Consider the following 26352-nt stretch of genomic DNA (forward strand, 5'->3'; position numbering starts at 1 on the left):
GTTATTTCATCTCTGCTTTTGAAAACATTTTGACATTTTCCTTGAAGGTCTGGTACCTCGAACTTGGTCTATGCCTTCTATTTAGAGACATTTTTGTTCTATATTGTGATAGATATGGAAATATTTCCCACGTATGGTCATAATTTTGGACACTCTCGGCCTCTAATGATAGGGCAGAGATTCCCTACCAAATATGTAATAGGCTTGAAATAGCTGCCTGGTATAGCTAAAGCAGAACTGTTTTGCAAAGCTAAGCTTTTACTATATTTTGGGTGCTGGATTTGCATCTGATTTGTCAAAAGTCCTACTTTCTGTGGAGTTACGTTTGATAACCATTTTCTGGAATGAATTTATCCCATATTATGGGACAGATAGTCTCAGAAATATCTTGAAGGTAACTTCAATACTGTTCGGTAGAGTTTTCTTTGCCTGTGGTTTTGTAACTTTTTTAGCCTGCTTCCTGCAAAAAAATAAAAAAATAAAACTGAAAGTAGATTTTAACTGGAGAAGAGGAATCCAAAAATGCTAAACTTGTAAAGGGAAATTCTGTTCGTTGCATTTGCACTAGTTTGCTCTGGATGCTTTAGTTCCCTGTCAGCGGAAAAGCAACAGTTAGAAAGAATGTCCTTTTTTTCATAAAGCCCCCGAAGGCCAGAGAAGGAATAATGGATGGAAACTGAACCAGGAGAGATTCAACCTGGAAATAAGGAGAAATTTACTTGACAGTGAGAACAATCAACCCATGGAACAGAAGCTGCCTTCAGAAGTTGTGGGAGCTTCATCCCTGGAGGCTTTTGAGAAGAGGCTGGACTGCCACCTGTCAGAAATGGTGTAGGGTCTCCTGCTTGGGCAGGGGTTGGGCTAGATGACCTACAAGGTCCCTTCCAACTCTGATTATCTGACTCCAAGTAGCCTTGCATGGGCTCACGCCTATCTTTCAGGTTTGTTTTTATTCTGTTTTGAACAAAGCATAAAAGATCCACTGATAAATCTCCGGGTCTAAAGGTTGTTCCGGAGTTGTCTTGTTTTGAAGAAATATGATTTTGTTGTTTCTGAAGGGGCCACTTCCTGGCTCAGAACCTTCTGCTCTGTGTGGGATTAACCTCTAAATCACAATTTGGGTGGAACTGGGAAAAGTTCAGTCTGATTATTTTCTTTACTGGAACTCAGAGCTTTTTTTTTTTTTAAAGGTTTAACTAATTACAAGTACATATACAGTGTGAAGGAAAAGAGCACGATGTGTGAGATAGTAGGACATAGCCTGCCAATAAATAACAACAACAACAACAATAATAACAACAACAACAAATACAGAGACTTACAAATAGAAATAGAATGACTATGGCAAAGGCAAGCAAGAGTAGTACCAATAGTAAGAGGCGCCATGGGAAGCACCACTTGAACACCTTCCGTGGAATTGGCACATTTGCCATCAGTCAATTACAGAAGGCAGCTTCACTTGGAACAGCTTCCATCCTGCGGCGATCCCTGTAACACTATCAAACATCCAGATGTGCCTATCCCAGGTCCTTGGGGATTTTTGTAGCTTGGTGTGGTATCCTCACACCAGGTTTGCTGATAAAACTCAAACCAGCTTAATGGGACAAGGGTTAGGATGAGAAAGATCTTTTTTTTCTGCCATTTTAAGCTCATGAAGATGGACAGATCCGCTCTTTCACGACTGTGGACAGTCCTTAAGGAATGTAGTCCTTAATCTATTAATCACACTCAACCATAGATTAATTCTGGGGGACCTTAATAGGATCTACACTTTCCACATATTTAAACAGTGTCTCCAATGTCACCTTTAGAAATTAAGAAAGGCCGACTTACTGCAGTGTCCTATCTGAAAAGATACACCTCCACCTAACTGAGAAAGGTGGTTTGATCTGCTTTTGAAGTCAGCTAAATGCAGGAAGGAAGGAAGGAATATATTTTGCAACTTTCACCAACTTGGTTCCTCATTTAAGTACCTATGTATAGCATTGCACCAGTCAAAAGTCTTGTAGCACTTCAGTTTTGCTCAGATCTGCTTTTTCCCTTCCTGGGAGAAAGAACGTTCCTTCTTAATTCTTCTTAGAATAGAATAACAGAGTGGGAAGGGACCCTGGAGGTCTTCTAGTCCAACCCCCTGCTTAGGCAGGAAACCCTGCACCAACTTCAGACAAATGGTTATCCAATTTCTTCTTAAAGACTTCCAGTGTTGGAGCATTTACAACTTCTGGAGGCAGGTTGTTCCACCGATTAACTGTTCTAACTGTCAGGAAATTTCTCCTTAGTTTTAGGTTGCTTCTCTCCTTGATGAGTTTCCACCCGTTGCTTCTTGTCCTGCCCTCGGGTGCTTTGGAGAATAGCTTGACTCCCTCTTCTCTGGGGCAGCCCTTGAGATACTGGAAAATCCACTCTCCTTTTCTTATTCAGCTATTGGTATGCTATGGGTTCAATAACTTACGTTAATGACTTAGTTACTAAAATAACTGAAATATAACTCCCAAGTAGATGTCTGGAGATGCAGAGGTTATGAACCAGCGCCTTCCACGCCAAGGTTTCATTGAACACGGTGGAGGTGTGAACCGGCTCTGACGTCTTGCACGGTTTTCTCGTTTGGTACAGTGAGGAGGCAGCTGGAACTTGAGTTTCTGGAATGCGTGTGACCTTGTCTTTGGCAGTCTGTGCAGCTGGCAGAGAAGTCATAGTGTCTTAGCTGTAAATGACTTTTTTTTAGTTTTAATCATAATGTAACGTGTGCAGACCGCTGCTTGAAATGTAATGTTGGATTGTAAAAAAAAGTTGTATTTTTGTAACGGAATTGTCAAAGTCTGGAATGTGCTTATTGCTCCTGTCATGTTTTAGTTTACGCATTTTGTTGGTTCGGATTGGAAATTTTTGTTTGACGAAATGACTGAGTGTATGACTGAGTGAGTGAATGAATGAATGGCTCTGGGGTAGAGGAACATGGTCAGAGGCATCACTGCCAGTCATGCTGTGGCCTGCTTCTTCACTGACTTTCTCCTGAGATGCTGCTTTCTACTTAACAAGGCCAAACATGGGTGATCCATTGGCCCGAGAAATGCGAGCTGGCTTCGTAATTCTTTTGTGCGTTTTCTTTCTTCCCGACTGCTTCTCTGGGTAACAGCACATCCATAAATACTAACCACACAGTTTCCTCTATGTATTATTGAAGGGATTGTCTGCCTCCCTCGCCAGACCAACCTGGGCGATTTGCCTTGAGCGTTGCAATATTGTACATCTTCCAAACCATATGAAATCTGGAGAGCGGATATCTGGCTCTGCTTTTAGACCCCACTTTGAAGTAATGCTCATGCATAATTCAGATTTCTTTGACCAGATACTTGGCTTAAGGGCAGTAGCTGCAAGAGGGATCTTGGAAGTAGACAATTGTAGTGGTAGTTGTAGTAGACAATCCCTTAAATACGACCAGCCCTGTGCGGCACCTGCCCCCAAAAGCCAATGCAATCCTGGGCTGCATTAACAGAGGGATGGAATCAAGACCACGAGAAGTATTAGTACCACCTTATAAAACTTTAGTAAGGCTACACCTGGAATACCGCGTCCAATTTTGGTCACCACATTACCGAAAAAAAGATATTGAGACTTTGGAAAAAATGCAGAGAAGAGCAAAGACCTGGAGACTGAAACATACAAAGAACGGTTGCAGGAACTGAGCATGGCCAGTCTAGGGGAAGGCCGACTCACTTAACGACCATAGGACTAAGTTAACAACTGCAGAGATTCAGTGAACAATTGACCTGCTCAGCGATGGGAAATTCTAGATTCAATTGAGGTCGAAAATCAAGGTGTACGTGAAGATTCCTTCCACACAGTTATTCCCACGGATGCTTCCTCCTTCCTTCTCTTTTACTTCGAGGCATGTTATATTTTCCTGGCCAAGCCAGGAGGGATCTGGCATAACAAGGAATGGATACTTAAATCGGAGTATAAATATTTAAACTTGGAATGTCGATCTTGAAGATCATTCCAAGGCTTTATGCTGGCAAAAAGTCAACGGGATAAAACCCACTTTATGTAACGAAGGGAGCTGTGTAGCTGGTGAAGATTTCTGCCCTTGGGTAGAAGGTGTTGCCTGGAAAAAGGTGCTACTGGATTCCTGCTGGCTTTTTGCCCCGATAGGCTCACCTGGTCTCCTGCTAGGTGCTAACGAGAGTGACCTGGCTTGGGGGATCTATCAGAGCCTGCTTACTTTTGGGTGTTGGGTCAAGCCACAAAGACACCTCTGTTCCAAGTAAGCTCTTAATCATCCTGGGTTATATTGAGATGGATTGCCCTGATCTGCTAGGCATGAGTGTGATTTATTTATAATCCAGCTTGCCTTTGGGGTAAAAAGGTTTCGCAAACCAGACTGGAAAATTGAAAAGCAAAACAACAACAAAAGGACACCTAAGAAGGCAGTAAAAAGGAAGCCATCATAACCCGGGGTTGAAAAGACAAAATAAACACATCTGTGCACTCAGCAAAACTTGAGGAAATTTTAAACTCCACAGGAAGTCCTCAACTTACAACAGTTGGCTCAGTAATGGTTCAGAGTTACAATGGCTCTGAAAAAAGCAATTGATGACCGTTTTTCACACTTATGACATGTTGCAGCATGGGCACAAATGTGAATCCAGTTTCCTCCTGGCTGATGTTTGATTGAAGGTTTAATCAGCGATAGGAACACTTCCTTCTTGAGTGTTGCTCTTTTTTTTAAACCAAAATTAATTTCTTTGAGGAGAAAGCTGGCTTTTCCAAAATCTCCCTTGATGAATTTCTAAATGAAATCCATACCTCCCAGCGATTCCCCTCTTTGCAGAGGTTCACTTTCAGGGTATTCCAGATGTTGAAAGAGTTGGCTTTCAAACCTCTGGAATCCCCCTTGGCCAAGAAATTCTGGCTAAATGTGTTTTTTTTAATCATCCCTGCTTTAATCTCTCTGCAGCCATTTCTTTCTGGAGTTTATAACAAATCCCCAAAACGTATTATTAGTGTGGCAGGATCCATTTTCCAGAATTAATAAGGCTGTGCTTCAAATGTTGCTCCCAGAAATAGTTTTTCAAGCTGTCAACAGCAGTGGGTTCAACCTCTTTTGTTTCCGAAGCCTCACCAATTCCTCTGTTAATATATATATATATATCCTGGAATCTGTAAAGACAGAATGAAAAATCTGATGTTGATCCACAAGGATATTGGGAAATAAAGAGCGCTCAGAAGTTTACGAGCTTTCTGATAAATGTTTTCCTTGCTGCTAGCTTTAGGGATCTGAAAGATACTGTTGGCAGTAGTTTTACTGACTATAAAACCCAAAGCTACAGAATGTTTTCAAGGAAAGAGGTGAAAGTAATCCAAGCTTCATAGGGAGAAGTTTGGGGTTGTCTTTCACCACGTAGAATCTCAGCAAAATAAAAAGGTAATTTTTTGACTATTTTAGAGCAGCTCAGTGCCCTGAAGTGTTTTTCTCAAAAAGAAAATCTCGCTGTACCAGAAGAACATAATTCAGGAAATGTGATTTTTTTTTAAAAAAGTCAAAACTAAATCCTTATAGAGTTCTTACCTAACCACCAGGAATGTGCAGAGTAGGGTATCCTCACTCTTTTAAGATGCACGGAATATTCAACCCAGTTACAAACAGAACAAGTAATTCCCCCGGGATAAATCATTGCAGGGCCCTTTTCATTATTTTGCACGCTCTGCCAACGGCTTCAAAATTGATTCTTGATTTCTCCTTACGTTTTGGTTCTCCTCTTGACCCCCATAATCTCCACGCAAGACCAAGCTGAGCTGAGACAGAGTTTCCTTCCCAATCCAGTGATACTGGTAAAAAGTAATCCACTAATATGGGAGAGAAATAATTTTGTTATGAGTTTATCTCTTATCTTAAGGGACACCGCATGAGTTCTTTATTGAGAGTTCTTACAATAATCTCTACAGTGCAGTTGCTGGTTTTTAATAGAATAACAGAGTTGGAAGGGACCTTGGAGGTCTTCTAGTCCAACCCCCTGCTTAGGCAGGAAACCCTACACCACTTCAGACAAATGGCTGTCTAATCTCTTCTTGAAGACCTCCAGTGCTGGAGCTCCCATAATTTCTGGTGGCAAGCAGTTCCCCTGGTTACTTGTCCTCGCTGTTAGAAAGTTTCTCCTTAATTCCAGGTTGCTTCTCTCCTTGATTAGTTTCCAACTGTTGCTTCTTGTCCTGCCCTCAGGGGCTTTGGAGAATAAGTTGACCCCCCCATCTTTGTGGCAGCCCCTCCAATATTGCAAGACTGATAGCTACACTTAGATTATGCCTCCCATACTTCTCATTGGGCCATTATATTCCCCCCACCAACATCTCCAGATTTTTATTAGAAGGAGAATATGCTGCTAGAAATATAACTAACTTCCCAGCATGAATTTGAATTCCTTCGTTTATAGCAGACTATTTATACCTTCAAGTACCAGCTGGGAAGATACTCATGGAAAATATTGAGGATTTTTCTGGAAAGTTAATCTGTAAACAGATTGCTGGGTCTGGTGTTTTAGCAGGATTTTATCGGGAGTTTTTTCCTTCTTTCTTTCTTTCCCTTCGCCTGCTGGCATTTTTGTGTAAGCCTGGCCATTTATGTAACTCCTGTTGTAAGCTACTTCTTTAAAAGCTCTGTTGACGGGGACACAGAAAAATTGCAAGCGTGCAGGAGGAGACGGACATCAGCTGGTAGTGTGGCTGTTGCATGTAAAATAAAAGACGGGCTGAAAAGGAGAAATATTAAGTCCTTTATGCCCTCGGCCTCGTGGCTCTCATTGTACTTAGCTTGGACGGCCATGGTGGAACAAGTGAGCGATGAAGAGGCTTTCTTATTCAGATGGAAGGGCTCATTATTTCCTCATCATGCTTTGGACTGCATTGTGGTGATACAGAGGACCTTCTGAGGTCTCCTTTGTATGAATCAAGAACTTGACATTCCTCCAGAATGTACAATGTTGGCATGGACTGTGTCTGTCTGTCTTCATTTCTATCTCTCCATCTCTCCATCTGTCTCTCCCTCCCTCTTTTTCTTAATATCTCATCTACCTCTCCCTCTCTCTCCATCTTTCCATCTCTTATCTCTCTCTCTCTATATATCTATATATCTATCTATATATCTTTATATCTGTCTATCTCTTAACAATCTGTTATCTCTCTGTCTATCCATCTCTATTTCTATCTCTGTCTCTAAACAATCTCTCTGGCTATCTCTGTCTCTGTCTGTCTGTCTCTCTCTGCCTCTTGTCTCTCTCTGTCTCTCTGTGTCTCTTATTATCAGAGAAGCCATAGAGATTGAAAAAAGACCTGAAAGCATGAATAGAAGAGATGATTCCATCAGACTGTCAATCATTTGGAAGCCTGCACTCACAAACAAAAAAATCTCCACACCACAAGCCAGGCAAACACCTGGGCACAGACAGATCCCCCCTGATACCTCCAGCTCAAACACACCCCAACCAGGCACCCAGATGAAACCTAGCTTCCTAGCAAATGATAGCCGTCCATTTACTCAGAGCCAAGCCGCACTAAAAGCCTCCAATACAGGAACACAATGTTGCCAGCCAATCAAGACACAAAAAGAGCCACAAAACAGACAGAAGATATTAAAAACACCAATCAAGCAGAACACAGCAAACTCCAAGACCAATAAACACAGACCAAGACTCCCAACCAATCAGGATGAAGAAAAAGGCATTCTGACACAGCAGTAGGCTAGCCCCAAATTTAAAACAGAAACGGCTGTGAAAAGCCTAGTTGTAGCAACGTTTTGGCAGAATCTCATCTGCCATCGTCAGGCTTCTGTATTGTGTTCGTCTGTGAATCAGACTTTCACAGCCATTTCTGTTTTACATTTACATACATATACATACATACATCTATATCTGTCTCTCCCTTAACTATCTCTTCTCTCTCTCTCTCTCTCTCATTATATCTCTTAACTATTTATCTCTGTCTCCGTTTTTGTCTATTTGTCTTTCCCTCTGACTCTGTCTGTCTGTCTGTCCTCTCCCGTGTCTTTGTGCACATGGATAAGCACACACAGTGCTATGAAACCCTTCTGAATTTCAGTCCAAAAGGTGGCCAAAGCCGAGTGGGACCTCTTGGTGCCCAAAAAGTCCTCTGGGTGGCTGTTGCCATGGAATCGAAGCCTCCTGACACATTTTTGGGACACTATGCAATGTCCCAAATGAGGAAGATGAAATATGGAAATCTTTGGGGCCGTTTCCCACAGCTGGGTAGGGTAACAGCATCCCAGCCTGAAGAAAATGTGAGGGGCATAACTATGACCTAAACCCGAATGCTTCTAAATTGGAAGAGATTTCCAAGCCTTGTTGGCTTCGGCTTCGGCCTGCTTTGGACCCGTCTGCACATTAAGGAGGATTACAGTGGTGATTTATTCCCTGGAGTAGGATGAGAATGACAGGGACACCCACTGGGCTATTCAGAGAGCAGCAATAAGGGTTGGCACCGTCGCTCGGGAAGGGACAAGCCTGGACTCTGAGACACACAGGACACAGTGGTGGGAAACTCTTTTGCAGCGCGCTTTAGTCGTGGATGTTGGAAAGCTGCCAACCTATAAAACCTCTTCCCATAATCAGCTGAGTATCCTCTGATTATGGTCCAGGGGAAAAATTCTTCCTAATAAGCGGAGTAAAGAAATTTTTACAAGCAAGTGGTTCATAAAAGTCTGAGGGAATTAGAAATACTCTCTCTCTTGCTCATTATACTTGTCCCCCTTCCGTTGATAAGGCCGTTAAGGATTGTAACCCAGAAGCAAATATGTTCCTATACAAATCAGATTTTGGTCCATCAATAAAGATTATAGAGCGTCTGGATTATTTGAACCTGGTGTTTAGAATGGTCAAGTTACAGGGAGGTTGCAAAAATACAATTTACTTGTTGGGTCCAAAGGAATCCACTGGGATTCCTTTGGACCCAACAATAACGAGCTCATGGCATGCTTAAAACGGAATAAGAAGACAATGGAGTTTCTGATCAAGCATTTATCTGTGGGACAGAAATGTGTTTAAAACATGAAATGGAAACAGAACAAGAGGATGCAAAATCATTTGTAATGCAACGTATGAGCCAAGAAGTGAGGAAACCTAGGGCTTACGAACCATTCTGTGTGTACAAACCACAAAGTTTAAGAAATCCCCAGTGAGCCGTTCCCCCCCCCACCCACACACACACCCTGTATTTACAGGCAAAAGGGGAACTTGGTCCTTTGCCAAGAGACTTATCTTGCTAGTAAGGTCAACCCCACCCTGTCCTTGGACTTCTACATCCAGAACGGGATACACTTCATCCCTCTTTGGCCACGCTTTTCACTAGTCTTTGGACGATGGCATCCTGATTCCCAGACTGTTCTTTCGTACTTCAAGTGCTAGGGAAGGGTTGCAGAATTTTACATCTGGATCAAGCACCATTTATCTCGAGAGAGAGAGAGAGAGAGAGAGAGAAACCAGCCACGTCTAACTCTGAAGACGGCTTCCTCGGGACCTCGGAAAAAGCAGACAGGTTTGTAGCATCCGAGCTTGCAAGATCAAACCAGGTTTTAAGACCTCAGGCTGCGATCCCTGAATTCTCTTGTAGTTTTTATAATAGCAGTGGAGATGATTCGAGCTGTTTGATCCGGTACTGCATACTGCATTTACAGATGTATTTACTTGGGTTGATCTTATGTTTTGGAAACAGGATGGTGCTACGAAGAAAAAAATCAAGATGATAAATGTTTGATGTGGTTATTACACTTTAAAAGGAAATAACGTTTGCTTTTTGAAAATATGTTAGAGAAAACAATTTTTAGCGTGGAAACATATGTGCTCTACTGAATGTTTGAGTTTCAGAACTATAACTTCAGAACTTCAGAGATTAGGTCATGGTGCTTCATATTTGTTTCCATTTGAATTTTCTATTTCCTGTACTACTTCTAGCTACTAAATCCTATCAGGGTTTGGACACCATAATTTAATCTGAGATGCTCACCAGAAGTTTACTGTTCCCTAGCTAGTTCCTCCTGGGCTGATTTTACTTACGCAACCAAGCAAAACCCACCCGCTTCTCTGCCAGCCAGCTTTGATGTTCATAATACATATTATGAATCCCGCTATTAATGAGCTCACGGGGGGCAAAATGTATCTGGTTTCCTTTCATTTGGAGTTTTGGGAAGGAAACTGCGGGCAGGTTTTTAAAGAGGAGCCGGCGAAGCTACGTGTTTTCCAAATGATAGGAGCAAATTCAGTGAAATAATAATAATAATAATAATAATAATAATAATAACGACGACACATTTAATGACTTATTTTTGATTTTAAGAAAATAAACCATGACTTATAGTAAGTACTTTGATAAAAATCTATAAAGCAGGCTGTTTGTTCAGGGTGGGATTTAAAAAGCAAAGACAATTTGGTGTTGGATATAAAAGTTTTGTCCAAACTGGTGTCTTCTGATTCTTAATGAATGTATTTTATTTTTTCTTTATGTACACCAAGAGCATTTGCACCAAAGACAAATTCCTTGGGTGTCCAATCACACTTGGCCAATGAAGAGTTCTACTCTATTCCATTCTATTCCGTTCTGTTCTAGGTGTGCTGGACTTCTACTTCAAGGAAAATTCAGTCAATTTCTCATTTCCAGGTTGCTTCTCTCCTTGATTAGTTTCCATCTATTGCTTCTTGTCCTGCCTTCAGGTACTTTGGAGAATAGCCTGACCCCCTCTCTTCTTTGTGGCAGCCCCTCAAATATTGGAAGATTGCTATCATGTCACCCATAATCCTTTTCATTAAACTAGACATACCCAATTCCAGCAGCCATCCTTTATATGTTTCACCCTCCAGTCCCCCTAATCCTCTTTATTGCTCTTCTCTGCACTCTTTCCAGAGTCTCAACATCTTTTTTACATCATGGCGACCATAACTGGATGCAATGTTCCAAGTGTGGCCTCACCAAGGCCTTATAAATTGGTATTAACACTTCCTGTGGTCTTATTTCTATCCCTCTGTTGATGCTGCCCAGGATTGCGTTGGCTGTTTTGGCAGCTGTAGCACATGGCAGGCTCAGGCTTAAATGATTGTGATGGTGGTTGATGTTGTGTTGCAGAAATTCAGCCTCCAACTCATTAAATCCATATAGAATTCTAATCCTGTTTTGCTTTTGCTTTTCCCTGGCCCCAAGTCCTCCTCCACTGAATGACAGCATGTGACTAAAATATCCTTATGACTGGCAGAAGGGGAGCTAAAACCATAGCCTCTTTATTATCATAATTGTTGTCATAATTGGATTGGGTGTTATAATGTGTTGAGGGCTACTTGGTAGAGTTTTATAACTTTCGGGAACCATCCCCTAGCTAGATTTCTGCAATTTTCAGTCTTTGAAATGCTGAAGTCGTCTGTCACCCACAGATAATTTGGACTCTGTTTGTAACAGATTAAATTTTCAATGGTATATTAATGAACTTTTGTTTTTTTGAGCAGCATTCGTGTAAATTAACTTGTCAAGTTTATTTCCAAATTATAGTAATTTGAGGTTGTGCGTTTCTCATTTTCCACGCCGAAGCCTTCTCTCATTCATGTATGCTGTAGGCTATTTGGTTTGGGGTATATTTTACAATTTATCTATAGCCCAACCTGGTGATTTTAAGAGATGCTGAAATTATTGACTTCTAATAGGAGATCAGCCAATTAGTCTTCCAGCAGTCTTAGAAGGAGTTCTGGTTTCGACTCTCATTGCAACTGGTATGATATGTTGGTTTAATTCTGATTCTTGAGGGCCAAAACATTTTCAAGCTTTTATGAGCTTTAAATCTCATTAAAAGAGCAAAACCGTTTATATGGAGATGATTATTATCTTAATTTTTAGTTGCTGCTGGGACCAGTTGAAATTATCAAAGCTAGGATTGCTTCTCCCTACGATAGATGATTTGGCAAACGTTATAAAACATTTTATGGCGTAAACATGATCATAATAAACATTTTATCACATACTACAAAATGTCATAAAACATTTCCTGTTCAGCTGTGAAATACGGTTCAGTGTGGGTTACTTTGAAGGCAGATACTTCTCTGAATATCTCCTGGAATGTTTAAGAATTTTTTCCAGTACATTAGAAGCTCGATCTTTGTCAAAAGTGTTGAGGGATCTGGTAAGGAAATTACAGGTGGCTCTCCACTGACAACTGTTTAGAGACCAAAGTAACAACAGCACCGAAAAAAGTTTTTCACACTTACAACAATGGTAGCATCCATCCCCCCGGTCACGTGATCTAAATTCGGACACTTGGCAATGGACTCAAATTTACGACTGCTGCAGTGTCCAGGGATCACGTGATCTCCTTTTGTGAGCTTCTGGGAAGCCAAATCAATGGGGAAGAAATGAGAGAGATAGAGATGGAGAGATAGAGGGGATAGGCAGAAAGATAAGAGATAGTTAAGAGATCGACCTGAAGAGCTGTCAGAGCTGAAGAAGCTTCTTGGAGAAGAAGCGAAACGTCTTCAAAGAATAGAACAGTTCAGAATAGAATAGAATAGAAAATTAGAATAGAGTAGAATAGAATAGAATAGAATAGAATAGAATAGAATAGAAAATTGGAATAGAGTAGAGTAGAGTAGAGTAGAACAGAACAGAACAGAACAGAACAGAACAGAATAGAATAGAATAGAATAGAATAGAATAGAAATCAGAGCAGAATAGAGTAGAGTAGAATAGAATGAGAAAGAATAGAGTAGAGTAGAGTAGAGTAGAGTAGAGTAGAGTAGAGTAGAGTAGAATAGAAATCAGAGTAGAATAGAAATCAGAGTAGAATAGAGTAGGGTAGAATAGAATAAGAAAAAATAGAATAGAATTGAATTGAATTCTTTCTTAGCCAAGTGTGATTGGACACTCAAGGAATTTGTCTTTGGTGCAAATGCTCTCAGTGTACGTAAAGGAAAATTAAATACATTCACGAAGAACCATAAGATGCAACACTTAGTGATAGACGTAGGTTACTAATAAGCAATCAAATCATACTAGAAAACCAATAAAACACTATAAATTGTAAAGATGCAAGCAGTACGTTTATAGTCATAAGTGGGAAGAAATGGGTACTAGGAAGTATCATCATAATCTAGCAGTGGAAGAATGATAGCAATACTGCCTTAGTAAATAAGAAAAACTTATTAAATAGGTTTGTCTTATTTATTAATATAATAACTTATTTAAAAACCTAGTAAATAAGAAAAACCAGGAACCCAGTTGCCCCCTGACAAAGCACCCTTGGGACAACCTGTTTCTTAATTCTAACAGGAGGGTCTCCCTTATGGGTTTGCCCCAGTTGGGTTAAGAAGGCCTTCCGAGATATTCCTCGGGGTTTTATGACTTTAGCGTAGCTTGTGCTCTTCCTGGAAAGGATTCTCTTAAGCTTTTGCACAGAGGCTACACCAGAGGGCAGCACCAAACTTAACTTTGGTGCTTTCAAAGGTTTTTGTTTGGAAAAACATAAAATAGATAGACAGATGTCGTTTTTTAAATGGACAGCAGCCCTAAAATCCTGCCTAACTGCGAACCTTAAAAAAAATAAAAATGCCCCGAACACAGTGACAAAATATTGTGTCTCTGGAATCACCACCAACCAAGGAAAGGATTTGCCTTATATGTGTGCTGAGACTTTCAAACGTTTTTAATTTTAAACATTTGGGCTTTTCACCTCTATAATGCCTTGACTCACCTGTTACAGGTACAGCCTCGACCACAGTTGAGCTCCAAATTTATGGCACTAAGTGAAACATTTGTTGAGTGAGCTTTGCTCCGTTTTACGATCTTTCTTGCCACTGTTGTTTAAGTGAGTAACCCGGTCATTAAGTGAATCTAGCTTCCCCATCGACCTTGTTTGTCAGAAGGTCGCAAAAGGTGACCCCGAGACACTGCAACCATCGTAAATAGGAGTCGGTTGCCAAGCAAACTTTGATTATATGGCCATGGGTATACTGCAACAGTCGTAAGCATGAAGCGTAGTCGTAAGTTACTTTTTCCCGTGTCCTTGTAACTTTGAACCATCAGGAAATGAACTTTTGTACATCAAAGACTACCTATATTGATCTTAATGAGTCTTAAGTATCTGGTGGTTAAGCTTAAGACGCCGTGTTTCTCCTGGTTCCTAAATTGATCCATGTTCAAAATTCACTGACTCGTAAGCAAGCTGAGATGCCCCAGTATCCTAGCCTGTCATAGTAGTCCCACCAAAGCTGACTTTAACCGAGTTTGGGATCGCATAATCGATGCGTATCTGGCATGCTTGGATTTCTCGGTGGGGTCAAAAATTTCACGTGTTTTCCTCAAAGCTGGAGGAGGCATCTTCTCCTAATTTCACGAAGGCCAAAGAGAGATCCTTTGGTCCAGAGCTCTTTCCCAGCACCGCTGAATTAACTCAGATTAACAGATTGGGAAGGGACCTTGTAGGTCATCTAGTCCAACCCCCTGCCCAAGCAGGAGACCCTACACCATTTCTGACAAGAGTCCAGTCTCTTCTTGAAAGTCTCAAGTGTTGAAGCTCCCACAACTTTCAAGGGCAACTTCTGTTCCATGGGTTGATTACTCTCCCTATCGGGAAATTCCTCCTTATTTCCAGGTTGAATCTCTTCCTGTTCAGTTTCCATCCATTATTCCTTGTCTGGCCTTTGGGTGCCTTGGAAAATAGCTGGACCCCTTCCTCCCCCTCTGTGGGGCAGCCCCTTAAACTCCAAATTGTTTAGCCAAATCTTGATTATTTGGAAACACCACAGAGCTCCTGTATTTATTTATTTATTCTTTCATTCTTTGTTCTAACAAATGGATGAATAAAGTTGTTGGAAAGTTCCCGGAAGAGGAACCTGTGGAAAACCAAAGCCACTGCTCCATTCTTTAAACAGAACAAAGACTATTAACATCAACCGATGATACTGAATTTTTAAAAAAATATATATTAAAGGGAAGAAGGAAATGATTTATCAGCCATTCAAAAAGAATTCGCTATTTGCTGTGTGATAACGGAATCATAACTTCCGCATTCTTTCATTTCTTTGATGGTAGGCCGTGTGTGTGTGTGTGTGTGTGTGTGTAGAGAGAGAGAGGCAATCTAGCAGCAACGTTTCAGCATAGTAGCACCTGCAGATTGAGAAGATCAAATTCAGAATAAAATATTTGTCTCCGCACCAAGTTTAAATGAGGAAGACTTTTTAAAATGTTTGTAACCGAGGTTCTTGTTGCTACATTGCTTTACTTGGGATATTCTCCTTTATGTTTTAATAAACCAATAAGATCTCCAAGCTACTTTTCATGGGGGGAAAAAATCTCTATTTCCAATGTAATTATTGCAGTGGAGTGATACTTGTCTTCGTGTTCTCTAAATAGCCATAAATGAGATCCCACCTTGGTTTAAAATGTGCGTAGAATCCCTTTGCTCAGAAGAGTAAATTGTTCTGAGTGCTACAACCCTGAATTGTCTGCCAAAATGAAATGTTCTTGTATAGGAAGTAGAAACAAATTTAAGCAAATTTTTACATTTGCATACATCTCGATGCTTAGTTAACTTCCTTTCGGCTGCCTCTCTACCTGGGGAAGACAGGTAACGTTCTCTGTTTGTGACATTTTGACTGAGGCAAGAAATGGAGAGGCAGGAAAAGAGGGGTTTATGGGACCAACTCTACACCCCTCAGCCATGGGTGGGGTCTTCAGAGAGAGCCCAGAGCAACACGACAGAGAAGCGGCACATGAAAAGGATTAAAAGCGACGTATTTCCTATGGTTATTGATTGAAAATGGCAGCTTGATGGAACGTTTCCCTTCAGAGAAGCTGCTCTTAGTTCCTTGTAAACAATAGCCCTGGGAGGAATTTGGGAGTTGCAATTCCCTCTGGGTTGATTCTGTGCAGAAAATTTGAGAGGCGGATTCCGAATGAGTTGGTACAACGGCTACTGAATTGCTCACTGCTCCCCTTCTGTGAGCATTCCCCGCTCCCAAAGTCGTGAGTGCTTCACTTGTAGGGTTAACAATAATTCCCCCAAGGCAGTGTTCTAGGACCAACTCTCTTCATACTCTATATAAATGACCTCTGTGATCATATTAAGAGCAACTGCGTTCTCTTCGCTGATGATGTAAAGCTGTTCAACACCACAGACAATACTGCTACCCTCCAAAAAGACCTTGACTATGTATCAGAATGGTCAAACAAATGGCAACTTCAAATCTCAACAAATAAATGCTCTGGCTTACATATTGGCAAAAAAAATCAGAATACAAAACAGACTTAGAAAACCTTGAATTACACCCTCTTCTGTCTGATCTAAGTATAGTATATAAAATCATATATTGCAATGTCCTACCTGTCAATGAATACTTCAGCTTCAACCATAACAACACAAGAGCAAACAATAGATACAAACTCAAGGTAAACCGCATCAAACTTGATTGCAGGAAATACGACTTCAGCCACAGAGGGGTCAATGTCTGGAATCCTCTACCTGACTCTGTAGTTTCTTCCCCAAACCCCCAAAACTTTAACCTTAGACTGTCTACTACTGAACTCACCCCTTTCCTAAGAGGTCTGTAGGGGGCGTGCATAAGCGCACCAACGTGCCTACCGTCCCTGTCCTATTGTTTCTTTTGTTTTTCTTATATGTACCCATTTCATGTATTCATAACTATGTATATACTTATACCTATTATCTTGTCAAGCGATTGACAAATAAATAAATAAATGTACGGAGAGAGAGAAAACAGTCTTTAGAAGAGAATATTTGTAGCTCAGGTTTGAATTGGGGGAGGGCTCCTTGTTGCTCTCTGGCCTTGGTGGTTTTCTTACAGATGTTTCATGACCCAACTGGGGAACGTCATCAGTGCTAGAAGGGTGTTGGGTTTGCGGAGAGGAGGAAGAGGAGGAGGAGGAGGAAAAAGAGGAGGACTGTGGGGTCCTTGGGGCATTCAGAATTTGGTAGTTTTCTTGCAGGCATTTCATGACCCAACTAGGGAACGTCATCAGTGCTAGAAGGGAAGGGGAGTTTGACACTTTCAAGGTATTAGCACTGAGGATGTTACTTAGTTGGGTAATGAAATGTCTGCATTAAAATCCCCAAGCTCAGAAAGCACCAAAGACCTCAATCTGTGGAAATAACTTTGCCCGCCTTTTCTCAGGGCGAATGATCGGCTCATGGGGTGAAGGGATTACAAATCTAAAAGGCCACCTGATTTTATTTTTGCTCAAGATTTTACTTATGCGAAGGCAATCCTTCTGCCCTTTCCTTTGCTTAACAAAACAGGTTGGCCATAATTTCCTTAATTTATTAAAAGCCAGAACCCTTTCTGTGTCTTCTAGATCCCGTAAGTGAGACCTGGGAGTCACCTCAGCTACCAAGGACTATCATGGCTGAACCAGATTACATAGACGAAGACAATCCTGAACTAATTAAGCCTCAGAAACTCATTAATCCTGTAAAATCATCCCGGAACCATCAAGATCTTCATCGAGAACTCCGCATGAATCAGAAAAGGTAAGAGGCAAAGACCTAAATCCTTTTTCTTTTTAGTTAATAAGGAATAAGGAGTCTGCTTATTAGACTCGCTCCCTTAATCCAACTATCCAATGGCTGGGCTGCAATCCACGGTTAAGTAGATTTTTGCTTACAGTTAGTCCTTGACTTATGACCATTCATTCAGTGTCCATTGGAAGTTACGACGCATTGAAAGAAGTGACTTACAACTGGTCGGTACACTTATGATCAAAATTCAGGTGCTTGGCATGTATTTACAGTGGTTGCACTGTCCCCGAATCATGTGGTCGCCATTTGAAATCTTCTCAGCCACTTCCCACAAGCATGAGCCGCGGTGGCGCAGTGGTTAGAGTGCAGTAATTGCAGGCTACTTCTGCTGCCTGCCGGCTGCCTGCAATTTGTCCGTTCAAATCCCACCAGACTCAAGGTTGACTCAGCCTTCCATCCTTCAGAGGTGGGTAAAATGAGGACCCAAATTGTTGGGGGCAACAGGCTGACTCTGTAAACCACTTAGAGAGGGGCTGCAAAGCCATGTGAAGTGGTATATAAGTCTAAGGGCTATGGCTTTGCTCTTCCTTTCCTTTCCTTTCCTTTCCTTTCCTTTCCTTTCCTTTCCTTTCCTTTCCTTTCCTTTCCTTCCTTTCCTTTCCTTCCTTCCTTTCCTTTCCTTTCCTTCCCTTCCTTCCTTCCTTCCCTTCCTTCCTTCTCAGATTGCTGGGGACAAGAGGCTGACTCTGTAAATCACTTTAGAGAGGGCTGTAAAGCACCATGAAGAGGTATATAAGTCTAAGGTTATTGCTGTGGCTATTGCTAAAATGCATGGGGGAAAGCTGGACTTGCTTACTTAATGGTTGATTTAAATGATTCACTTAATGACCATAGGAAAAAGGTCTCGTGCTGAATGCCTTATTCAGTGGTAAAAGTTCCAGTCGAAATTTTGATCATAAGTCAAGGACTAACTGTATTATTTTCCACAGAGAAAATAATGTCACTTGACTATCTAAGGCTGTTAAAACTCTTACTACAATCCCAGAGTCGAGCAAACCTTAAACCCACAATATTAATCATCTTCACCAAAATCTAATTGTAACCTTCATCTTATGGGATAATTAATTACATCCCAAAGCTGTAAGAAGCTCATTAGTTTTTAAGGCGCCAGTGAATCTTTATTTTCTTAAAAATCTGTCAGACGGCTTCTTCTTCTTCTTCTTCTGCTTAATGTGAGGATTTTATCATTTATGTTAAGAAAGGCAATCTTGGAATAAAAATAGAATATAGGTTTTCCAAGGGGAGGAAGAAAAGAATAGAAATTTGCATCATTTCCCTCTTGTCTTTTTATAACTTAGTCCCACAAGGAGGGGATAGTGTGAACTTGGGTTAGGTGAAGCTCATCTTCAATAAAGTTTTCATCTGTGGAAGCATCCAAAATATCTGACTACCCTTTTCCATGGAGAGAATAACCCTGTAAATAAGACCACCGTGATAAGGAAAACCATGACATAGTGAGAAAAATCAATAACATGATCTTTTGAAGAACTCTCCTTGGTTTATAAAATATCTAATTGTGGATATTACAACATTTTTACTGTGGATTAGAGACCGAACATTATTTTTCTCTTGTTCTTGTGAAGGGAGCAAATCAAAGGCAAACCTTTCTGTACTTGGATCAGGACAAAATTTAATTTTTCTTAGAAGCAACTCGATGTATTTATTCAGTGCAGAGAATTTATAGCTTTTAGCTTGGTTGCTGGTTCTCATTGCTGGAAATGGCAAGACTTTTTTTTTTTTAAAAAAAAAAACCCATCTGCTTGCTTGAAAGCTTCCAATGTCAAGCTGTGAATATTTAATTTCTGTGCAATCAAGTCCCACTTTTTATTCTGCATTTGAATTCTGCCCTCCAGGGTGACAGCTTCCTCTAGTGCCTGCCAAAAATATCTTATCATAGCTGCGTATCAACCCCAGCAATTCATCTTTTTAAAAAATAAACGATAGTGCGGTGTGAGCTGAACGCTAATTTAAACCAGGGTTTCTCAACTTCAGCGAATTTAAACCCCAGGAGCGTCCTCCTTGTCACCGTGGCCACCAATTGAGTCATCTTCTGAGTTGTCCTTCAGCCTTTCCTGCCCTTGAAAATGGATTGATCCCTGCCTTGCACAGAACAAGCTTCCAACTAGGAGAGCTCGAAAAGTCGTGTCTTCCTCTCCTCTACCTGTCCTACCTGCTGGAATGTTTAAGAAGATAATCCTGGGACCTTTTATCCCCTATTTGCAATGATGGGCAACCTTCATTGGCTGGTCCTGTTGCTAACATCTGGATGGTTCATCCTAGACTGCACAACCACTTCATATTTTGTGGGGTGACAGTTCATTAGCATGGGTCAAAATAATCAGTGATACGTGTAGATTGGAGGTCTGGCTAGAGTGTTAAAATTGTATGGTTTTATTTGTTTTAATCACCGCTAAGGAATGCTGAGAGGGCCAAGAATGGTCCCCTATTCAGGAAAAGCATTTGCTGATATTCCATCGCTGTATGTTGCACTCCCGCGCCATCTAGCGAGCTAATCCTGGAGCTACTCCAGTAAGATACACGGTCCTGACCTAAGGGGACTTTTCAAACTTTGGGATCTTATGAAAGTTGCTTTCCGGCTTGCTGTTGTTGTTTTTTGCCTCTCTCTCTGTGCTCAGGGAGAATTTCAGACTAGAAACCATTTGTCATTTGGTAGCCAGGTTATGCCTGGGCAATATTGGCTTTCCAGCAACTGCGTTTAACTTGAAGCTCTCAGCCTCAAAAAAGGCAAAGTCAATGAAATGCATAAGCTGCACACACAGAGGTGACTTTGCAAGGCCTCGTATTTCCTCCAGTTGGAACCAAAAGATGACCCAACACCAAATCCAGAAAGTGAGCTGGCTCTCAGGTTGCTTCCCCTTTGGTTTCACTCTACGGTTTCATCTTTAAAAAAAACAAAAACCCTTTACTCGTCTAATTCCTATTGCATTTCTCTAAATGGGCCTGAAAAGTGGCAGGTCGATTCCTTTCTGTTGTAGCAATGGTATTTCCCCCCGATTTCTTGTCCCCCCAAGCCTCACTGGTGATCCTATTTTATTACGTCTTAAATCCTAATTTAGAAGTAGATTTTTTAGGAGCAGGAGGAGAAAGTGAGCCTTGGTGGGGGAAGGTTTTTCTAAATAATAATCTCTAGAAGACCACAGTCTTGGGATTCGGATACTAGGCTTTGAGATGCTAGAAAACTTCATCTAGTTGAAAACCTTATATCCTAAATTATGAAAGTCATATAGGCTGAAGTAGGAGGGAAAATGTACAAGATAGGTTTAGGAAAAAAACTATATATTGGAAATAAATTTTAATACAATATTGATTTTTTAAAAAAACCTCCATTTTCCTATGGCCATCATCTTTGAAGAACTTTCCCCCTTCTAATATGAAACGTGGAGAAGACTTTCCAAGATCAATGGTAACGGACTGTCATTTGTCAGAAATGATGGAAGGTCTCCTGCTTAGGCAGTGGGTTGGACTAGATGACCTACAAGGTCCCTTCCAACTTTGAGTATCTGAAGATAGGTGCATGAACTAAAAAACTAGAAATCGTTTTTCTTCCCGGAAAACTCTGGTTGGTTTGGTTTTTTAAACTAAATGTCGGAGCCGTTGCATTTGCACCGCTGACTTTTCTTTTGGGTGCATGGCTGTTCTCTGGCAACGTGGGGGCGACTGCCTGGTGTCCATTTTAGCTCACCTTCTCGCCTGTTCCTCTTCTTCTCTTGCCAAGGGGCCTCGCTCCCCAGAACAAGCCAGAGCTTCAGAAAGTGATGGAGAGACGGAAAAGGGACCAGGTTTTCAAGCAGAAGGAAGAGGAGGCCCAGAAGAAGAAGTCAGACTTGGAAATCGAGCTTCTCAAGCGACAACAGAAATTGGAACAAGTAAGAGGGGAGAGAAGGGGTATCATCGGTCAGTGGTGGGATTCAGATTGTTTTACTATCAGTCCTGTGGGCGTAGTTTTGTGGGCGTGGCTTGGTGGGCGTGGCAGGGGAAGGATATACTGCAAAATCCCCCTTCCCTCCTCACCCCACTAACCTGCTTTCCAGCTCCGTTCTCCTGTGCAGGGCAACCAAAGGAGGCCCAGCCGATCAGCTGGGACTCGATGGGAGGCAGAGAAGAGATGGGGTTGGCGGGGCCAGTCAGAGGCGGGATTGGCTGGTTCTCCAAACTACTTAAAATTTCCGCTACCGGTTCTCCAGAACCGGCTCAGTACCACCTCTTTGTAGCTCTTCTCTGCACTCTTTCTAGAGTCTCAACATCTTCCTTACATTGTGACAACCAAAACCGGATGCAGGATTCCAAGGGTGGCCTTATCAAGTGGTATCAACACTTCACGTGATCTTGATCCTATCCCCTCTGTTTATGCAGCCTAGAACTGTGTTGGCTTTTTTGGCAGCCGCTGCACGCAGCTGCCTCCTATTTCAATGGTTGTTCAGTAGGACTCCGAGATCCTTATCGCCGTTACTACTATGTCTTCCCTTTGGGTTTTGAAAGAATTTTGAGCTATTTTGAGGTCTCCGATTCCTCCCTTCCTTATGGGCCCGACTCCTGGAGAGACAGAAAAGATCATCCCTTCCTTTTCTTAAAATCTACCCGTCCGTCTTTTCTTTCTAGCTTGAACTTGAGAAGCAGAAGATCCAGGAGGAACAAGAAAACGCGCCTGAATTTGTCAAGGTCAAAGGCAACTTGAGAAGAACGGCCCAGGAATCCTCAGAGGCTCCCAACTCCTAGAGGACGAAACTTCTTCTAAGACTTGAAGCTGCAGCTCCGGTGGGCCTTGGGGTGGGGGTGGGGGTGGGGTAAAGACTTCTGCAAGGCACCTGTGCCCCGGAGTGGACGCAAAACATGGTCAATACAAGGTCAATTTCTAGATCCTGTTTTGAAAGGACGACTGCTTAGAAGTCCAAACTTGCCAGTAATAATACGAAGATCAGAGGGCAAACAAGCAACATGCTTTTTCCTACCCAAGCTAAGACGGGAAACCTATTTTGAGGGGCTGGGTTGCTTGTTTACTCCTGATCGTGCTTACGTGAGCATCTCAGGCTAGTATGTCTGCATTTTGTTTCCCTTCTCCTTATTCCTACTTTGTGGAATTCTGCTATGCAGAAGAAAAACAAGAACAAAGTGCTTTGAGACCACTTTTTGAGTTCTATTCTGGGTGGGAACTTGGCTTCAGGAATGGAGCTGGCCACTCAGATATTTTGTGTAAATAGAAAGTCCTTTAGACTTGAAGCTGGATTTCCCCCCATCTATCTCTAAGTAGGCAGGACAGACCGCCACAGCTCTGAGGAAGGAAGAAAGAGAGACAAATGCAATATTCCCGGTCATTAGATGGCTAAAATATATTCTCAACCACTTCTGGGGCTGTAAGGAAATGGATATTTTTGCAATTCAACCAATAGTGTGACTAAACTCTCTTTTTTTTGCCCTCTCTCTCCAATCCAACCTTGGTAACAACGCTGTATTCTTTATCATTGATTCCTCTGACAAATGCTGTGGTTGCTAGGTCTACATTGCAGCGGATGTTTACTTGCAACAGGATTTCCAAACTATATATTTGGATTTCTGAGTCTCACCTGTTTTGCTTCTGACCCCGAGTTTGCGAACATTTTATGGGTCAGCCTGAGAACTTAAAAGTCAAAGAAGAAGCAACAAACCCTAAAAATGCATTCTGGTGCATCGTTTCTCATGTAGATTTATTACTTTCTTTTAAGATTAACAAACCCAGGCAAGTTTGGAATAATATTGTCAGAGCTTGACCAGGGAGTAGAAGTTTTTTTTTTTAAATGAAATTTTCTTTATTTTCTTTCTTCTCCATGAAATCCGGTTGCATTTCCACCTGGAGGGAAGCCCATTAATGCCAGAGAAATTTACTTCTCGACAAATGGAAATCAGACTGTAGATTAATTTATCTCGATATATATATATATATACATATCATTTTTAATTGTCCACATCCAATTCTTATCTCATTCCTGTTTTCAACTAGTAAGAATTCCAGTGAGCGGCCGGGACAAAAAAATATGGATTTCCAGGAAAAAATCTCAGGCTGGGACTTTTCTCCAACAGTCCTGAGCTCCAATTTGTCCAGTGGCATCTCTAGTAGAGGAGTCCAAAAAAATTCAAGATGGCAGCCGTGACCGAAGCCCCTCCCTCCTTTTTTGCATGGGACCAAAGGAGCACAGCGCTGATCACATCGTTTCAGCCGCCATTTTGAATTTTTAAAAACTCTTCCCCCCCCGCCCCACCAAACAATCCTGAATTGGCTCCAAGATTTTGTCCAATGTTCCTAATGGATTCAACCATCTTTTAAAATGACCTCTTGATCGTTGATCCTTTGTAAGAATTCAGAGAGCAAGCCATAGTTTCCTATAGATTTTTTTAGTGGGGGGGGGGGGAAACTTCAGGCAATCCAGCTCTTTGCTGGCTGAGTTTTGTGGGGTGTTGATGAGATTTTAATACAGTCCATCAGGAAAACATAATTTGGGAATGCTAAGCCTCTTAGGTCATCCGTGACACTTGATACCAAGGTGGTATTTTATTTTATTTTATTTTTTTAAAAAACCTTCGTTTCAGAAAACCCCTGAACCTTGGACCCAGGCATTGCAGAAACAAAGCGAACCTGGATAGGGAGAACTTCTAACAAGGGTGACCAGGGTAGCCTAACCTTGATTTTAGTTGTCACACGTGTGTGTTGCTTCTTGCACTTGTTCATTGGGGTATATGGATGGCTGGGAACCCTCTACGCTAGCTCTCTTTCGTGATCACAATAGGTAGGTAGAAAATTAGCAGTACAAAAATAACTCCTTTATATAGGACCAGGTCTATTTCATGTTCCTGTTACAGCCAAGCAAAATCCTTTACATCAGTTGATGACGTATTTCATCTTTGCTGAAGGCATTAGAAATATGCAAAACCCTTTCAGCCCCATTTCTTGCAACTGACAGCAAACAATCTTTGGGGTGAAGTTTCCCAAGCTTCCTGCATTCCGGATTTTGCAAATAAAAAAATCACATTATCCATCCCAGCCCATGAGAAAAAAAGGGTTTCTGGGAGATATCACTTACTTCTAATTTAAACCTTGACACAAGTTACTTTTATCACTGACTTGGATTTATAGGGTTGTGTCTTTTTTAGAATGACACATTTAAAGGGCTTGAGAGAATGTGTGTGTGTGTGCGTGCCCTGGTGGATGGCTTTGCCACATGAAGGGGGAATGGGAGAGGTTGACTTTTGAGAAGGTGGGTTTTTCTTGCCACACCGACAGGTGACCAATTCTAGCTTTAATTTCTTCTTTTGGGACCAGAAGGGATGAGATTGTATGCCATTAACCACTAACTTTCCCCTTCTCTACATGAACTTGGGTCACTGCAGCAAGAGTTTGGAGGTGGTGGTAATTCTGCTAGCACTGTGGATTTTCTTCCGGGAAAGGATTACTTGCCTTAATGGATCCACCCACTCCTGTGTCTTTCTCAAGCTGTGCCATTTAATCCACCCCTTCAAGTTCTAGAGATTCCACTTCCATAGCCACCTTCTGGCTCAGTGGGCATCAAGGAATTCACAACATAACCCCCAAGGAGTGTTTGACCCCCCACAGTCCTTTGCATATTGTAGTCTTCTTCAACTTCCTTGAAACCGGACTGTCTGCTGAACGAACGTAAATTTGCTCCTGCTTTAGTGATGAATAAAATAGACTGAATTTTTAAAGAGGTTTCCTAAAACAACGGAAAAATTTGATTTGCAGAACACCAGTCGTAGGGAAAAGGGTAGCAAGCGGTGTTCCTCTAGCAGAATGTAATATTTTGGGGGTCATCGAAGGCCACTGCGAAAATTTATATTTCTGTTTTGCACAGGAATCCAGAATTTTGTTTTGAGTCGCTACGACAACACCCAAACCATCATTAAGCCAGTTTTTGACAAACACTTTTTGGCATTGTTCAGCACTCTTTATTATCCGTCAAGATTGTGATGACGGCTTTCCCATTTTTTTTTTTTCAGAAGCGTCCCTGGATATCTTCCGCTGAGCTATTTTAATTTAAAAGTGACATTGTCTCCTTTTAGAAATGTTGTCTTTCTGAATGTTTTTAAGAGGTGTTAGCTGGTTAACGTGGCAAATTAGCGTTGCCTCCCAATGCTCTAGGTTAGGCGATTATTTCATGTCTTTACTTGTTTCCCAGTGTACATATATAAATATGAAAAAGGGAGCCTTAAGGGGATTTGTTTTCATAATTTAATATTTTTTGTATTTTGCTCTTGCCTACTTGTTTTTAACAAAGTGTTACGAAAATGAGGGTGGAATTCTTAGAACCAAAGTTACTACTTAATAAAAATGTATTACCTGCTTGGAACATGCAGTGGTCTGATGGTGTGGCCTCCATCTCTGTGGTGTCTAATCTTTTGTCACTTTAAACTGTATTATTATTATTATTATTATTTGCTCTTCTAATGGGAAATGATTTCTGAATCTTGTGCACAAGCAAGGAGCCACCGCTAAGCAACGTATTGGTTTTTTTAAATAAAAATTATTTCATTACTTCCAAAACGGTTAAAGCATGGCAACTGGAACAAAGTGTGTTAATCTGAGGTTAACCAACAAGTCATTTCATCAGTCAAAATAAAAATTGCGGGGGGAAAATGCTTTTTGACTGATGAATTTAGACTGGAGAGCTACTTGTCTGAAATGATACAGGGCCGTGATGGCCAACCCAGCTCAGCTCCACTGTGCATGCGCGCACACCTCCTGCCAGCCATGCAACCCACGTTGCTCCCTTCTC

The 26352-nt window shown here is 41.4% G+C and overlaps 1 protein-coding gene across 4 annotated transcripts in view; it reads left to right on the plus strand.

Annotated features, from left to right (window-relative positions):
• The window catches only part of FAM107B (family with sequence similarity 107 member B), a 58519-nt gene extending 32593 nt beyond the window's left edge, over positions 1–25926 (plus strand). For 2 of the 4 annotated variants that reach the window (XM_087933923.1, XM_026713104.2), the window contains exons 2-4: positions 17350–17524; positions 21309–21459; positions 22193–25926. In XM_087933923.1, coding sequence (XP_087790049.1) covers positions 17397–17524; positions 21309–21459; positions 22193–22309 — 396 coding nt within the window. In that variant the 5' untranslated portion in view covers positions 17350–17396 and the 3' untranslated portion in view covers positions 22310–25926. Of the gene's footprint in view, positions 1–9345; positions 9544–17349; positions 17525–21308; positions 21460–22192 lie in introns of those variants that run through there. The other 2 variants (XR_015743727.1, XM_026713103.2) reach the window with 2 other exon arrangements.
• Positions 25927–26352: the final 426 nt, after the last annotated feature.

Source organism: Pseudonaja textilis, chromosome 5, assembly GCF_049901715.1.
Source record: "Pseudonaja textilis isolate UNSWEBS1 chromosome 5, rPseTex1.2, whole genome shotgun sequence".
Taxonomy (NCBI): Eukaryota; Metazoa; Chordata; class Lepidosauria; order Squamata; family Elapidae; genus Pseudonaja; species Pseudonaja textilis.